The sequence below is a fragment of the Ricinus communis genome, chromosome 8, assembly GCF_019578655.1.
Source record: "Ricinus communis isolate WT05 ecotype wild-type chromosome 8, ASM1957865v1, whole genome shotgun sequence".
Classification (NCBI taxonomy): domain Eukaryota; kingdom Viridiplantae; phylum Streptophyta; class Magnoliopsida; order Malpighiales; family Euphorbiaceae; genus Ricinus; species Ricinus communis.
The window spans coordinates 18,813,816-18,832,281 of record NC_063263.1 but is presented as its reverse complement, the minus strand read 5'-3'; the positions used below and the strand labels follow the sequence as shown (position 1 = coordinate 18,832,281).

Genomic DNA, 18,466 nt, shown 5'->3' with positions numbered 1-18,466 from the left:
ATTAATAGATTAAAATGTTAGATTTATTGTCGAGTCAAAAGAGTCCTTAAAAGCACGTTGCCCACGCAAAGAAGCCACAATGTCCCTTTTATGTAATCATAATTTTAGCATATTCCAATTAAACTAATCAACGATCATGACGCCGCCTAAGTTTTAAAACCAACAAAACAAACAAACAAAAAAGAAAAATCTAACCAATCAAACAATAAAAAGCAAAAGATTAAAAGTTAAAAATAAAATAAATAAAAAAGTCAAAATTGAATTTGAAGAAGAAATTAAAACACACACGCGTACACGTACACCAAAGAAGGAAAATTATTATTGATGTATTGTCGACACATGATTGGCAGCTGAGCTGCTTTGAATATTTATTTAGCCTCCACAATAACATGTTTATAAAAAAATTTAAATAATAAGTAAAATGGGTTTCTAGAATAAATTGTTACTGTAGCTTATTTCATGCATTTGATCTTTAATAAATTAATAATTCTTTTTAATCTTTATGTATTACTTTCATTTCGAATCGATTAAAATTATATGTTGGTCATAATTATTTTATCATTTTTAATTATTTAGTATTTGATGATTTTTAAATTAATTCAGTATATTGCCATTAGAGGATTGACTCTATATTTATATAGAGTGAGTATATATATATATTTATATAGGGTTATTAGTAAATGCCAAAAGAGGTCTTGTTGATGCTTGACAATATATAAAATAAATATATTGAGGATTATTCGAACAACCCGATCCTTGACAACTAGGAATGGGAAAGGCCAAACCCGCCCCAACTTGTACCATTCCCCAACAAATCTAATACATTTTACCATCATTCTCCTTGTTGATGCTTTTTCTTTCAAGTACCAAGCACAGGGGTTAAATGCTGTGATGGCCCTAAATTTTTTGAATCTTTATTCAGTTAATACCAATATTTTAATTTTTTCTTTTTAACCCACTAATTTCTATTTCTATTTTGATTTATGGCACTAATAAATTATTTTGATATACTTTTGCATATGTAGCAATCAAAAATGGAATATTCTTAATTATTATCCTATTAGCAATGCAAACTCGCTGATAACTTATCATACTAAACACATAAAATTTATTTTTAAATGTGTAGCTTAAAAAAATTTAAAAATAGATCTCACATGCTTTATAAGTTTAGTTATCAGTGAATTGACATTATTGATTTAACAAATTAATTAAGAATAGTTTATTTTCAATGGCCATGTCAGCAAAAGTATATCAAAAAAGTAACAAGCACTCTAAATTAAAAATAGAAATATAAGTACTAGTATTAAAAAAAAATTAAAATATTAGGAGCAATTGGATAATAGACCCAAAATTTTGGCACTAACATAGCAATTCATCCACCAAACACAAGTAAGAGTTTTCTGCTCTCCCTCCCTAAAAGAAGTTCACCCTTCTCCCTTGCTTTCATTGTCATGCAGAGTGTAAAAGTGAAAACTACCACTTAAGATTCTGGGGGGTAAGTTATTTAATTTTTATTTTGTATGTCTAATGGTACTTTTCATATAATAATAAACAGATAACTGATCATCAGAGGAGGGGCAACCAAAAAGAGAGAAAAATAAAAAAGGATGAAAGATAAATGAAACTAGAACGCTATTACACATTCCCTAATTTTATACAGAAACAAAGTCGCTTGCTATTGCATAAACTATTTCTCCAAACTATATCTAAGGGAACAAAACAAACTAAAGCCACTATGATTTAGAGCATATGATGAACTGAGTAAGGGGCCGTTTCCTCCCCTATATATGTTGATGTTGATGTTTGCATCAGGGGCTGCACTACGTCCTGAGATCTAATCGAAAGGACAGGAAAAATAATGATCATTTCATGGGAAGATTTGGTCGGGGCAGGATGGTGTCAGCCAGCTCTTCGTTCAATTTGACTGGAAGTGGCGGCATCTGCTCCATTAGTTCTGGCATGTCGTTCATCCTGCACATAATATTGAAACAGATGAGTTCTGAATGGACAAAGGAAGATAAAAGATCCAATTTTTCTAAAGTTTGATTTGCTTTGAAGTTAGTGCTATAGTTGCTGAACTGATCAGCTCAGTCTGCAGCAATCCATTAGGCTCAGGTCATTTATTTTTCATTGTTCTATCTTTTTCTTGTTAAGCTGGTGTGATGCAGGCCTTCAACAGAGCTTGTTAGTCACACAAGTTCCCAAATTTCCTGATCACTTGCGCTCTTGAAATTTCAAATGATCAATCCACTGGCATTAATTTTAATATGTGTAAAGTCGCACAAGTCTTCTGTTGAGCAGAAGCTCCTTTAGTATCACATGCAAGATACAAGAACTTGGCATTTGAACACACATAACCAGCATATCTGAAGTCCATTTAATGCTGGAGAAGATAAATGCATACACAAAGGTACAGAAAACCTGATGTTTAAATAGACTTGCTGAGAAATCAAACGGAGGGACAAACTCAAATGCATCAAGCACTCATAAAGTTGTATAATAATAAAAAAATTGACGGCACAGGTTGCAACATACTCGTTCATAATCTTCAGAATGTTGTCACGAGTCTGGCAGAGGAGACTGATGTTCTCCTGTAACTGAAAGGAAAAAGATAAGAAAAGGCCTTCAGTTTGACAACTACATGGTATGCATGAAGCAGGATCATAAAAAGTAATAGTATTCTTTCAAAATATCATTCAAATAGCAGGAGAGGCTTTTAATTGGAGACAAAAACTAGTGTACAGAAACGTTTCTAACTGTGCTCAGTTCACTGTTCAAGGGCGTCATGGACTCTTACATATCAAAATGTTAATCAAATTAGTGCATTGGATGGATAATTATTTTAATATCATAGAAATGAAGATGTAAGAAGCAAGCACCACATCATTAATTGAAAACTTAATATGCAAGGCTACAGAAAGAAGATTTATGTAGGAATCTTGCACAGAAAGACCGGCTACATCTATGATCCCCAGGCTTGGTCAACCAGATAGTTGTGCTTCCAGAGAACATGACTGTAGATTCTCTTCTAAGCAAGATTTTATATATATATAATATATCCACACACGCACATATAAGTATGAGTGCGCGAGTGTGTCTGTGGGCTCCCCGATGTGTGACGGTAAGAGTGGGCTTCTATTGTGAGTAGGCTTTCCATGAGCCTTCTATAAATCAAATTCATGACCTTCCAATCACAAAGGATGATGATGGTCACAAAGCCATCAAGCATATACAAAAGATGCATCAAAATCTTCTGAGGAAGCCGATAAGGTGGTGAGACAGAAGTTTTAGAATCTTATTGCAATGATGCTCACCAAACAAAATTCAAAGTGCAAGTAATAAGATAATGAAAGAAGTATTCACCTGCATAGTGGAGAGATTAGCAGATATGTGATCCAAGGCCTTTGCATTTTGATCAAGAAGCTCCCCTGTAACTCCATCAATGCCTGCATGCAACAAACTGCAGCTTATCAATATAGCAGTAAAGCAACATCATAGAACTGACGATACTTATAAAGCTGGAGAAGGGTAAAAGAGGGCCAAAAGATGAAGTCTTCATGTGCTAAAATTAAAATAACCTCCTATCCAAAAGAGTTAACTTATGGTAACATAATCATCATCCAGTGTTTGTCAATTCCACTCTTACATGCACATAAATATCCAAAACTTTTCTATCCTCGCACTAAACCCAGCCAAGAAGAGGTATTCTTAATGTTCTGGATCTCCACAATTCACTAGCATAAAAACATTTGCTCCTCTCATGATAAGCCCGTCATGACATGGCATTCATGAGTTACAACCTCATAGATACAACTTCGTGATTTGAGCACTTGAAGCTGAATTATCTCCCATCATCAACTTATTTAGAGTTACAAAACAGAGACTGATCTTAAGGCATCTTCGTTATATACCATTTAACAGAGACTGCTTGAAAGGATCCAATAATAAGTTCAGAAAATTAATTCAGAAACTTCTGTAGTACATTTATGATATTTATCAAAAAAAAAAATCATGCTTGTTCAGATCTGCCTCCTTGAGAAAAATTCATTTTTTTTGTCCACTTGAAATTAAGAAAGAAAAATGGCACATCATGAATTACATCTGATGAAATGGGCTGCCATATTCAACAACCGGATATGTGATTTATACTGCATTAATGTCATGCCGTCAAATAGAAAGGAAACTTGGGCTCTAACCAGAGCATAAACTACAAAATGATCGCATAGAAAAGCATAAACAATTCTGTATCAAGGTTTAGTCAGGTTGAGCGATAGAATGGCTATATTCAAATAATATGGGAAGTAAGAACTTAAAAAGCAAAAATTTAAATCTTGGCCATAAAATAAGAAATTAGATGAATGCCATAGTAGACTAGCTGAAATAACATTCGTAAAATGAAGAGTAACTTGAACAATCATGACTATTTCTTTCCCCTTCCGGTTGTTGTAAAACAACAAACTTCAAGGACAGCTTATGCAGGGACTGCATAGAAGGGACTAGCTGGGGCCAGGCAGGATTAGGCAAGGTGCAACTCCAGGACACACAGCTTGCCATAATAAATACATGAAGGGTTACCTGATATTGTAATAATCTTTTATCAGCACATATATAGCCTGACGGACAAAGGATTCTAGCGCTACAAGTGGAAGAACACAACCACATCTAGAAAGCTTATCTACATTACCAACACCTGATATCATTGCATATCTTAGTGCACTTTCCAATTCTTACAATTACCCAATTATGGAACTTAAAATATATACATACTCACATGTATATGTAAAGAAAAATATGAAATAAAAATATCACGAATAATTCAGAATCATATTTTACAATAAGAGTGCGTCAGAGTCGAGGTTAAGAAAATGGGGTCAAAAGTTACAAGAATAATAGTTAAGGGTGTATAATTACAGGTGTAACTATTAAGTTGTTAATTTTGTCTGGTGATATTATTAAAATAAGGAGTAATGATTAATGTATTTAATAGCTAAATATAATTAACAAAAAGAATTTAAGAAATTAAAATAAAAAATAAAGTATTAACAAATTAAGATTGTTTAGCTCACTTTATAATAAAACAAAGATGATGAAATGTATTTATGTTACTTTAACCCTGTCACCTAAGGGCCAGGGGGTTAACAAAAATGCACTACAGGTTAACCATTAATCCCTTTAATAGTTAATCCCTTAACAAAAGGACATACCAAACAAGGGTAAATAAGGTTAAACCCTTAACTTTTAACTTTCTTTAATCCTCAACCAAATGCACCCGAAGAGTTACGCGGTACAACTATATCCAGCATTAAAGAATAAACTGTTACAGTTTTCTTTCGAAGCGCCTCTGAGAGCATTAATTTCAATCTAATCACAATTCCATTCCAACTATCGCCACTATAGTTTTCATCCACTATCGCTGTTAGTGCTACATGCTACTACCACCAGTAGTGCATAATCATTCAATCAGCCTACATCAGCACCACACCACTTCCATTATCTACAACATGCTATGATTTCTGGGGAAAAGAACTTATATATATCAAGTGCTGTAACTACACAACTGTTATTTTCCAATTTCAGATTCTCAAGACCTGTTAAAAATACAATAATTCAATTATATTTCTGATCTTAAATTCTCAGTTCTAAAATGATGCAGCTCCTAAGTTTTTAGGTGCTTATCCTTGTAGACCACACTTGACCAAAAGCTGACAAGTTGTACCAATATCAAGAAGCAGAAGAACATTTATTTAAAAAAGAAAAAAAAAAAAAAGAAAAAGAAAACAGTTGCATTTCCTGCAAAAACTATCCAGAATCATGAAATTGTTTTTTCAGTAGTATAGAATAGAGCATCACCATTGTATGCCATGCCATCATCATACTCCATAGGAATCATTGAAGTAGCATATGGATGAACATTAGACCTCGCCATGAAGCGAGATGCCTTCACTGAAGGATCAGTAACTCTCTCCTGATAAGCAAACGTAGAAGATATTTTTTAAGCAGATATTGACCCAAGAAACCACAATCACAATTTAAATAAAAGATTCTTTTTACACGTTGCATCTATCCTATATCCAGTGATGCCACGAGTTATTATCTGTCACAAAAGGTCTTCCCTATGAAACTATTGACCGCTAATTGTTTCGGAATCGCTGGTGACCCCACAAAAAAGATTAGTTACACCAGAAGGTATCAAAATTCTCCAAATGGAAGCGTCAGTTTACTGTTAGTTTAACATTTAAGGAAGTTCATAATAATGCTACTAAAACAAGCCCCACAGAAAAGGAAATTCCAATTAAAAAAAAAGGCATGTAAAACAATCATACATATATCTTATAAGTTCTTATCTCTACAAATATGAGGTATCATGTTTGAATGTATGACATGTATGTTTCTCGATTTTTGTGATAAATCATATATTGCATCTTGTAGAGGACACAGAACTGCGTGAAGTTCAAATTTACTCTAGCGTTATAAGCAAAAGAAAAAAAGGCCCAATGCCGAGTTTTGAGAATTTATGTGCCTCAATACATTCGCTTCAGCAGTAAATTGGCACTCCAGCTTGTGATGCAGAATCATCCAGTTGCTAAACAAAAATGCAATTGCACAAACATGCAAATAATGCAGCAGCAACTAATAAATATTAACCCCAATTAATTGTATCCAAAATTGTTGGCCTGGGAACTGAATTGACCTTTTAATCAAATTCAAGTTTATTAAACCCCCATTAGACATTCCTTGAGAAATCTAGAGCCAGACTTTGGTATATCTGAGCAACAATAGCTTAGATTATGATGGGCAGATCCAAAGAATGAAATTACAAGTATGCTATCTATAAACAAAGATCATAAAATGTTCTAAAACCGACTTAAACTTGTGACCTTATCACTCTAAATTTACAGGAGATCTTTTGACAATACAGTAAGATTAAAGAGAAATTTTGTTGACAACATCATCAGTTCAGCTGCTAATATATGCAACTAAAATACTTTCACAGATTAATATGAATAAATTGTAGTAATCCTAGATTGACGTCGTATTGTACCAATCCGATTCAAGAAGTCATAAAGTGGCAAAAAAGCTGGGAAAAACAAAAAAAATTAAGCAACAAATGAAGAAATGCTATTGTCATGGGCATATCCCAGCACATCTAACGTCCTGTCATGATGCAATACAGGTAGAATGACATTGCCAACTACTTTCAACAACATAATGGCCTATATAACACCCTGCTTATAGGATATGCAAGTGGGTTAGGAAGAAAATTTCAAGTCTTTAGATGATTCTTGACATTTTTTAATTATTGGAATAAACTACTTGAGAAACTACACTAAATTAAACATGTATTAACCATGTCACTATGCTCAGAAAGTCTTAACATGAAACATAAATAGCAATTATACCTTTTTATCCTTGCTTTTCCTTGCTAAACTATCTTCCTTTCTTCTCTTGCTATATTCCTTTTTCTGGACAGAAAAGAACACTTTAGAAGATTTTGACATGAAACAAGAGGAATATACATACATAACAATATTCAGCAAATCTCACTATTTTCTGGCGCAACACTTGAAAGGAAAACCATTAAATGAAGGAAAACAATCCCATAATATTTCTAGGCATTCCATTAGCTTAAACACATTATAATATCGAAATCTTCCAAAAAGTTATTTGGTCACTAGAAAAATAAAATCAGCAGGTTTTACAAATTTAAGAAAAAACTAAGTCCCAAGATAATCATTTCAAATAGGATTAGAGGTTGTAGCTATATACAAAAATAAGAAAACTTACAGTCATCCATCTGCAGCGCAAAGCAACATCCCGGACGGTCTTATTCTGCAGCTGCACTGCTATTTTCGCATAACGTATTACACTTGATTCTGCAGCATATCTGCAAGGAATAAAAAAGAAAAATCATATATCCACACTATATATATGAATTAGCATGTCATCACTGGTTGGACAGAAATCCTTTTTATTTTTTACCAACAACCAACACGGGTAGTGCAACTCACTAGAATAGTTAACTAACGTGTAAATAGCAATATTTGACGTCTTAGGTAATTCCTTCCAACTTCTAATAATGAGGAAGATTAATAAAAACCAAAGAGCTTAAATACTTGGCTAAAGATCTTAGTGGAATGGAAGGGTGATGTTGGTCAGCTCATAGGATTTGCAGAAGAAGGAAAAAGAATAAAGGACATGATGTAACAGAATATATCAAACTTGCATTTGCTTTTTGGCTACATTTCTTGGATATTAAAACCAAGTACGAAGAATCCCAGTTATAGTTGGTTAGCTAAAAAATATTGGGCAAGAATTTTCTCTTTTATGGGCCAAAGAGACCAAGAAATAGCATCAGTTTATATTTTGCAGTCCTTAAAAATGGTAAAGAAGACAATCTTGTTTCAGCTTTACAATTCAAGATCCAAACAACCATGTTCAAATACAAACATAACATACAACAATATCCAGACTGCCCTTTATATGATTATAAATTGAAGAACAAAGGAAAAATACCTAAAATCTAAAATCAGGATTACACAAGAGATAGCAAAGTCTGCGGTATGAAAAATTAGGGAACTTGTTTGGTAAAAATCCAAGTAATAAGGGAAGCTGACTGCTATTACTAATCTTTGTTAACTCCCCCGTATAGCTATAATAAAGATATGGGAGAAGTAAGTTGACAATAAATATAATGTAAAACTTGATAATAAGTCAAAGCCAGCAGAACTCAAAGAACCCAGTTCAATACAAGCAAAAAAAACAGTCGAATGATCAACATTCAATAACCCAGTATCAAGAAAAGCAACAGGAAGATTCAAAAGAAACAAAATAAAACTTACTGATTTAAAGCATCTTCAAGAATTGCTTGTTCTTCCAAGGTCCAATCTGTAGAGATACCAGGGTTGTGTTTCAAGTTTGTACCAGAAGTTTCAGGCCCTGAATTTCCATGCCCATTAGTTGGAATATTTCCACCATTAAAAGAAGAAGAAGCATGATTGCCTTCTTGTTGATGATGGACACCAGATGGGTTTGCCATAAAATCAACAAAACAATCAAAAAGAGAAAATCTTTATGTTCTTCTATATCTACAGATAACAAAATCAATAACCCAACTGCGTAAAAACTATCAAGATTGATTATCAATTCAATAACTTCCCGCCAATATGAAAGTTCCCGCCATAAAATAGAAAGGGAAGCAAAATTATAAAAGATTGATAGAAAGATGGGGTTTAGAAAGATGGTGTTTTTTTTCCTTTTATATTGATGGATGTTTACAAAAGGATCGAAAGCAGAGATTACTGATAAAAAATAAAAAAATAAAAAAATAAAACACAAAATTTAAATAAAAAATGAGGAAGTATGCGAGAGTGAAGGGAGCTCTGTATCACAACGAAATTTGAGAAAGAGACAGAGATGTCACGGGATCGATGAGGAAAGGTTTTTGAAGTTTTGGAGCTGAAATATAATTTTTATTTGTTTTTTGTTTTGCTTTTTTTTTTTTTTTGCTAATTTCCCAGACTTTGATTTTGGGAGTTCTTTTCTTCTTTTTTTGCCCTTTTCTCCCTCTACAACATGGGAGAAACTGTTGGCTAAAAGTTTGTATAATCATGTCAATCGTTCTTTATTTATCCTAATTTTCACTGTCAAATTGTTTGGAAAAGATATTATTATTGAAACTTGTAATATGAAAAATATATAGTAGCTTAACATATCACATATTAATTTTATAATATATAAATATTTATTGTATCAAATATGTTTAAAATTAATAATATTATTTTTCAACTATTTTAGATATTTAAAATATAATTAATAAAAGGTTAATTTAGAGCGAATTATTATTTGTGTCATGTGTTTCTTTTCATATTATACTAGTTACTTTTAATATTTAAAAATATATATTTTTTATTATAATTTTATATTAAAAACTCATTCTGTCAGAATTTTCGTTAGAAACTGTTAATTAAGTTTAGCTTTATACTATTTGCTCAATAATATTTTATATAAAATATATAAATTTCTCTTATATTTTATTTATTATATTAAAATCTTTTGTGTTTTAAAAATCAATGCAATTAAAAAACTAAACCGACTAAAATTATAATAATTTAATCCTCACACTTGTTATTAAAATTATAATTCGAATATAATAAAATTAATAATAAGAATAATATCTATTTTATTTTAATAATTTAAAGTTAAATTATATGAATTTTTAATATTTAAATAATATAAATATTTTTAAAATATTTAAATTTCATTATATTAGAAATTAAAGTAATTAAAGAACACTAGTTAATTATTTTTGTACAGACGCAAAAATTAGTTTTTATATAAAAGCTAGTCAATGGAATTTTAATATAATAAATAAACCATAAAGAGCAATTTGTATACTACACCAAAGATCATAGGACAAATAGTATAAATCTAAATCTAGTTAAAGGTTGTTTAATATAAATTCTGACGAACAAATTTTTAATACGAAATTATCAAATAAAAGAAAATATAATTTTTAAATGTTAAGGGCTAACTAATATAATATAAAAAATATAAAGACAGATAATGATTATTTCATTAATCTATTATAACTATTGTTTATATTTATATTTCTTAATATATTGATTTATAATCATAGAAAGTAAAATAAAAATGAATATACTGAATTAAAGGATATGTATATAGAGAAATTCATATTTGTTTCTAAGAAAAAAAGAAATTTCTACCTATAGAATATATAAACCAACTTTTAATATGATGAATAATGTGCATTTAACTTTATATGTATATTGTAAAGGATAATTATTGTGTGCTTTTATATTCTACATTACATTATTCATTATTAATAATATATTTTTATGATTTTAAAATTTTATACTAAATTATTATAAAAAGAATTTAGTAAACAATCATTAATTAAATTAAATTTTATATTATTATAGAGCAAAGGAAAGAAAATTAGATATTCAATAATTTTATAAAATATAACAGTTAAAATTATTTGAATAGTGTATTAAACTTTTAAAAATACGATAACATTACATACTTTTGATATATAGTTAAAAAATATAAAAATTAGTTACATATATTCAGTAAGTATTATATTTTAAACTGATTTAATAAATATTTTCATATTAATATTTATATAGTAATAATTAAAAGTGATGAATAATATTAGTATATAAATTATTTTTTTTAGTAGAGCTTATTTATAACTGTTATTTCAAAATATTATCCGATTGAATTAGATATGATCGGAATATCTCACATCTTCTATATATTTAGAAGTTGAAACAACATATCTATATATATATATTAATTTATGAAATCTAAAAAAATTTTGATACGTGTTTGCTTAATTTTTGACACATAAATTATTTTAATATGTATACTATTTTTTATATATGTGATTCAAACTTATGTGTAATTTTATAATTTTTTTTATTAATTTATTAATTAATAAATTCATTCCTAATTAAACACTTATTATAATTCTAAAAAAGATAACATATTAATAATAAATTAATTTTCTAATTAGATAATGATTATAGAGCAATGAGTGAATGATATTTCTCTTGATGATCGAAAGCGATATCGAGAAAAATGGCTACAAGCATGGTATGAAGGATACACAAGAGAGCCTTTTCTTGACTGAGTATATCGTTTCATCGACAGTCAAAAAACCTTAGCCGCAGCACGACAACAGTCAGAATGGATAGTCACTAATGGAAGGATCACTGACTATGCAATCTTTCGCCCATTCAGGATGCAGCCATACAGAGAAGTCATTGCTGTTAGTTTTCTAAGTAGATAATGATTAGTTTTCTAATTAGATAATATGATTATTCTAAAAAGTATCATACTAATTATATTTTAATATTATATTAACTAATATATTAATTTTTTGATTAGATAATGATTCTAGTTATTGAAAATAATTTTTTAAAATATATTTACTAATAAATTATTTTTTAATTATATAATAATTTATAATTCTAGAAAAATAGTAAAATCAATTATATTTATAATTTATATAATATTAGAATTAACAAATAAATATCTTAAAAATAATTTTTTATATTATCTCACTAATAAAATTAAAAAAATTAAAAAAATTTAAAAATAGTTAGTGTATTATTATTGTTCAAAGTATTATAAATTAATATCAAATATAGAAAAAAATTATTAAATTTTATCTATAAATTTAATTTTATAATTAAAATAACAATAATGGCCGTGCAATGCGTGGGTAAACGATTAGTTGATTTAATTATTGAGCCAAAAGTGTGAGCAATAGAATGCATTCTATCAGTGGCCTTTGAGATATATAGTAAAACTAGTATAATACCCGTCCTTTAGACGGAAGTCATTTTATATAAATAAAATATTTATATGAATTAAAACTAATATGAATATTCACAGTATTAATAAAAATAAATTATTTAGATATAAATATAAATTTTTATAAAAATATAAAATTGAAATTAAAATATTAAATTTTTATAGAAATAAGTAAATAATTATGAATTATTTTACAAATTGAAAGTTTCATTACATGATAATTATAGATTTTGTAATACAATTTTAGAAATAATTTTTTAAAACTTTCTTACTTAGTTGTATTTTAATTATATTTGAAGATAAAAATAGAATATATAAATAAAAAATAATTATTAATAAATTAATTAAAGTGATAAAATAGTTTAATGCCCGTTTTTTCAGTGAAAGTCATTTCATACGAATAAAATATGATTAAATACATAAATAAATCCCTAAACTTGTCTCATTTTTATAATTGGTCAAACAATCTTAACTTTAATTCAATTGATATTTCAATTTTATGGGTTATTTGTTTTAAACTCTTTAATCATAGAAGTTGTGTATATATATTTTATGCCCTCTAAAAACGTGTGAGTTAAATAAAATAATAATATATTTAAAATATAAAATAATAGCTAAATACATAAATAGCTCTTTGAATTTGTCTCATTTTTGTAATGGACCCGCATAACTCGACTTTGATTAAATTAGACCTCTCAATTTTACTGGTTATTATATTTTTAAATCCTTCAATCATAGACATTAAGGGCGTATGTTTACACCATCTAAATAAGCCCAAGTTCGAATAAAATAATAATATATTTTAAAAATAAAATAAATAAATAAAACAATGAGTTTTAGTTCTCAAAAAAAAAAAACTTATCGTTTTTTTTATATCTATTAAATATTTCATTGTTATAGTTATTGGTGTAAGCATAGCCTGTGAGAATAAAAAGAAGAATTTGATGACAAAAAAGTTGAAGGATTACAACAGTTTATTTTAGTCATTTTAAAAATATATGTTTTATTTAATAAAATAATAAAATAATTTTACTGTATAATAAACAATATATTAAAATTAATGGAACACATTTTTTACAAGAGATTAATCTAAAGCGCTTAACTTTCATCTTTGAAGGTTTTAAATATAACAATTCGTGAGGTTCATATGCGCAATTGAATCAAAGTTGACTTTAGAGGGCCAATTATGAAATAAAAAAAAATTAATAGTTTAATTATATATTTTTTACATTATAAGTAACATCGTTAATGAGAATATTAATTTTTTTTATTACTATCATTAATGGAGTGGTTAAAAATAACAACCCATAAAATTAAAAAGTCCAATTGAATTAAAATTGAGTTCGGAGGACCGATCGCAAATACAGAACAAGTTATTAATTATAAGTTATTTAGGTACATATATAAATTTTTATATTAAAATATGAAATTAACATTTTATTTATGAAATCAAACATAAAATATATATCTAAATTAAAAATGTTAGTACAATTCTTATGACAGAAAATAAAGAAATTTTTTTGAAGTAATTAAATAATTGAAAGAAAAATTATAAAGATCTTTTACAAAAATTAGATTAAATTTATAAATTTAAGAAGTGAATTAAAAGTTTTAGAATAATTCTTATGATAGAGTGAGAAAAATAATTTAAAATAATTAAATGGTTAAGTATAAAATTATAACACTTTTAATACTAATTAATATACATCTTTTTAGATTAGTTAATGCACTTCTTTAATACTCGTATAATAATTATTTTTTAATATTTTTTCTCATATAAATTTTTAAATATCATGGTTACAACATTACTTTCATATATATATATATATATATATATATATATATATATAGTTTATTTATTTATTTATAGATTCAAGATATAATTTTTTTATGAAATGTGTTATTATACAGGGGTGATCATTATTTTTTCTCCTGTATTTATTATTTTTCTATTTTTTAATTTATACAAAAAAACCCATTTCTTTATAATTTTCATTGAGAATCATTAATAACATTTGATTTCATATTATTTGTCTTCTACTTTTTTTATAATATACAGATTTTTTTATATATTCTATTTATTGCATTAAGATTCTTTTGTGTTTTGAAAATCAATACAATAAAATAATTAAATTAATAAAAATATAATTTAATTTTTAAATTTCTTTTAAAGTTACAATTCGAGTACAATAAAACTAATAATAAGAGTAATATCTATTTTATTTTAATAACTTAAAATTAAATTATATGAATTTTAATATTTGATAAATATAAATACTTTTAAAATATTTAAATTGTACTAGAATTAAATTATGCTAGAAATTAAAGTAATTAAAGAATACTAGTTAATTATTTATATGCAGACACTGAAATTAATTTTTGAATAAAAATTAGACAATGAGATTTTAGTATAATAAATAAATTATAAGAAGCAATTTGCATAATACATCAAAGATCATGAGACAAATAGTATAAAACTAAACCTAGTTAACAGTTTTTTAACGAAATATATATATATATATATATATGTGTGTGTGTGTGTTTATTTTTTAATAAATATTTTAGTTGTCATTTTTGTACATTCTATGAATATATTTGTGGTTTGACTAATTTTATGAATATTTTTAATTAAAATATAATAAATATTTAATTATTATTATTAATAATAAAATTTTGAATAATAAATTATTGTAATTATTAATAACAGAAGCTTATATCAGAATAAAATATCTATTGTCAATTTGATTACTCAATCATTTGATGGGCTGGTGTCATACATCTTTAAATTTTTATTCTCAATCTATACATTTTCGTCAATTATATATATATATATATATAACACTTTTTTCATTAAAAGAAAAAAAAGAAAAAGTAAAGAGCAAACTTTTAAAAGTTGTGTACGGGGTTAATCTTTTAGCCTTTTGATTGAGAAAAAGAAAAGAAGAAAACCTGCCATTTTATTTTCCTTGCTTTATTGATGGATGTTCTTTAGTAAGCCTTGAATAGACTTTTTCACTTAGTGTAAATGGGAGACTCATATCTATAAGTTTACTTTGTAGGCCATCTCCTTTAGTGGATCTAGCTACCTTTTCTTTTCCTAGAGATTCTTCACTTCATAATTTTGAGTATGATGATATCTTCACTTTTAAGGGTTTGGATGTAATATACTGTTACTGGGTATTGATTAAAAACAATTTGAATAATAATAGTTGAAGTAAATAAAGAGTTAAAATTCCAAATGTGAATCTTATTAATTTGTTTGATAACAACTAGTTAAATAAATTAAAGGAAATGTTCTTATCTTATTCAAAACGCCTTGTGATTTTCAACTAATACTGCAGTTTAATATGATGGAAGATATATTTAACCACAAGGCTTGTAGCTTGGTGGTTAGGACTACTTTTGTTGTGGGATGGGCTTGAGTTCAAAAAGAATTTATAGTTATAAAAAAACAGTGATAAAAAGTGAAATGGTCGAAGAGAATGTAATAACTTTAAATACTTAATTGATTTGTTGATCAAGATGATTAAAAATAATTAAGCCACCCCAAGTGTGTACCCCTTATAAATATCCACATAAGTCGTTCAAGTCTTGATCTCTTAAACACTTTTAAGAGAGGAACTTGATGTTAGGAATTGATATCAAATATAAGGAAAGATGTGATAGAAGTAAAATACAAATTCTTTTCATTCCCATTAAGGATATTATTGAGAAAATAGTCATAACAATACAAAACAAGCAAAAAGTCAAAAAAGATTTACAAAGAGAGTTCCACAACTCGTCGTTGGCCGAATTTTGATGTATTTTAAAGCTACTTAAATGACTAGTCTCTTTTGATAATTCACACAAATTTTTAAGTAATGATATCTTAAACAATCTTCAAGAGATAGATAAAAGATATAAGAAATTATGTTAGTTCCAAGCAAGAAAATAAATAAATTAATCTTATTGATAGATTCACTTAGAAATTTTCTTCACAAGAGAATCATTATTGTCGCCTTATGTATTTTTTTCTATAAATATGACCTTTTAATCAAAATCCTTAAGAATTTAGGAATTCTACAAAATCCTAACTTATATTAAGTTAGACTTTTTTTTTTCTAAATGGACTTTAAATAATATAAGAAGTAATCTATGAGTAATAAATCTATCACAGGCAGAAGAGAAATTTTCAAAAAATCCTAAAATTAATATAAAAAATATTATTATTATTGTGTAAACTTATTTTTTTACGGTATGGTTGTTTTTTTGTCATTTTATAGTTATTTTTCATTTATTTTTCGGTTGTTTTACTAAAAAACAACTAAAGAAAACCAAAACCATAATTTTGAAAAGGAAAAGTTAAAGAGCTGTATTTTTATATTTTTACATAGTGAAAATGAAAAAAATTTAAAAAAAAATACCATAAATTTGATAAAAAAATATGGATATTTTTGATATTTTTCCTAGACAGAAAACTATAGCCCATTAGCTTTTAATTAACTAATTATTAATCAGGCGTAATATATGTAAGCTTAAGTCCAATACTTCAAGCCTCATTTTAATCCTCACTTAAAACTTATTTGACCCAAAAGGTTTCTAACAATTAACAATAAATATAAATTATGAATTAAATTTCTTTCCTTCAATGTTAATTTCTAATTAATTGAATCCATATTCATATGTCACGACCCCACCCGTGGGCCCGTGACCGGCACTAGGGAATGGGTAGGCTTAAGGCCACCGAAACCCGTAGTAAGCCTGACACTCACTGATTTAAACAAATCTCATCTCAAATTAATATTATTAAAGCCACAAATTATCTTAAATGCTACATTTTACATAATTTAATCGGTCCGCCAAGAACTAGGGCGAGACCTCGAAACTCGGAAAATTTACAACTGATACATCTACTATTACTACTGCGGAGAATCTAAGATTTACCAATTTACATACCAAATCAAATACATCACCCGATGATGAAGGAGTCGGGTTACTGAATAAGAGCCGCGAGAGGACTAACAGTCACGAATCTAAAAAACAGTAAAAATGAGACTGTCAGTCTCGAGAGTGAGTTAAAATCAAATAATCTGGGAACTATTGCATTCTTCTCAGAAAACATAGATTGTTCAAATCAGTATATCAAACCATGCACATAAATACCAATCATACTATAATCATACCCTATTACTTTCTTCACAGAAAATATTGATCATTCGAATCAATATATCAACCATGCACGTAAATACAATCCATATTATAATCATACCATAATAAATAAATAAATGAATAAATAAAAAATATATTTTTACTTTTACGGGACGAGTGGCTCAGTAGAATCCTAACCCCAAATTCTAACGACCATTTTGGCTCTCTTAATCCAATAAGATCGCTCGAGAGCAATGCTCGACCAGGGACCTTACTTTCAGTCTGGTCACTTAAGTATCCAAATAAGAAATCTAGTAGCCATTCGGCTCTCTTAATCCAATAAGACTGGCGCCCCGAGAGCAATGTTCGACCAGGGACCTTACTTCCAGTCTGGTCACTTAAGTATCCAAATAAACCGGCGCTCCGAGAGCAATGCTCGACCAGGGACCTTACCTCCGGCAATTTACACAAATCAGCCCAGAGAGCCATGCTCGACCAGGGCAAACCCATAAAAATCTAATTACATGTCCATGATCATTACCGGTGCGCACGCGGTCCTGATGTAACCCATCAGGCGGCATGTTCTATGAAAGCCACATCCCCAAATCGAAATCATCACATATAATAAATATCATTGTATAATGAAATCATTCAACCATATCAAAATAACAATTAACAATTAAGAGTAAGACATCAGACAACTCATATGGAAAACTGATTATATATGGTATTATCATAACATTACTATAATAATACTTATATTACCTTTAATAATGAATAATTCAGTGAAATTATTTACGTTGCGATACTAAATAACCATATTAAGCATGAACTTTCAAAATAGCATATTAAAATCAAACTTAGCAATAGCGCAATGATTAAATGACTTTAACTCACAGAATTGGGCGACCTCCTAGCTCTGCTCCGGTGCCTCGATTGGAGCGAGCCGAACAAACGGACAATCTAGTCACGGAAAACAATTTATCAAAACGCTGAAACA

At 28.1% G+C, this 18,466-nt stretch overlaps 1 protein-coding gene across 2 annotated transcripts; it reads right to left on the bottom strand.

Annotated features, from left to right (window-relative positions):
• Nucleotides 1–1,598: 1,598 nt before the first annotated feature.
• Nucleotides 1,599–9,690, bottom strand: LOC8284759. Of its 2 annotated transcripts, none has more exons than XM_048378517.1 (7): nt 8,841–9,690; nt 7,786–7,885; nt 7,401–7,463; nt 5,851–5,965; nt 3,364–3,460; nt 2,536–2,597; nt 1,599–1,971 (listed from the first exon to the last, which is right to left on the bottom strand). In XM_048378517.1, exons 1-6 carry the CDS (start codon nt 9,035–9,037, stop codon nt 2,549–2,551), a joined length of 621 nt encoding a protein of 206 aa, XP_048234474.1. In that variant the 5' UTR covers nt 9,038–9,690; the 3' UTR covers nt 1,599–1,971; nt 2,536–2,548. The 2 variants fall into 2 exon arrangements, with proteins under 2 accessions (XP_048234474.1, XP_015583637.1); XM_015728151.3 differs by having other exon boundaries at nt 3,364–3,446; nt 8,841–9,636.
• Between the last annotated feature and the right edge of the window lie 8,776 nt (nt 9,691–18,466).

Bases quoted from the DNA above. Each gene is read 5' to 3' on its own strand.
- LOC8284759 (XM_015728151.3), bottom strand. From the start codon at position 9,037: ATGGCAAACCCATCTGGTGTCCATCATCAACAAGAAGGCAATCATGCT. The intron at 7,464-7,785 runs GTAAGTTTTCTT...TTTTCTGTCCAG, and splicing joins TGCGCTGCAGATGGATGACT to AAAAAGGAATATAGCAAGAG. The intron at 5,966-7,400 runs GTATAATTGCTA...TTTGCTTATCAG, and splicing joins GGAAAAGCAAGGATAAAAAG to GAGAGAGTTACTGATCCTTC.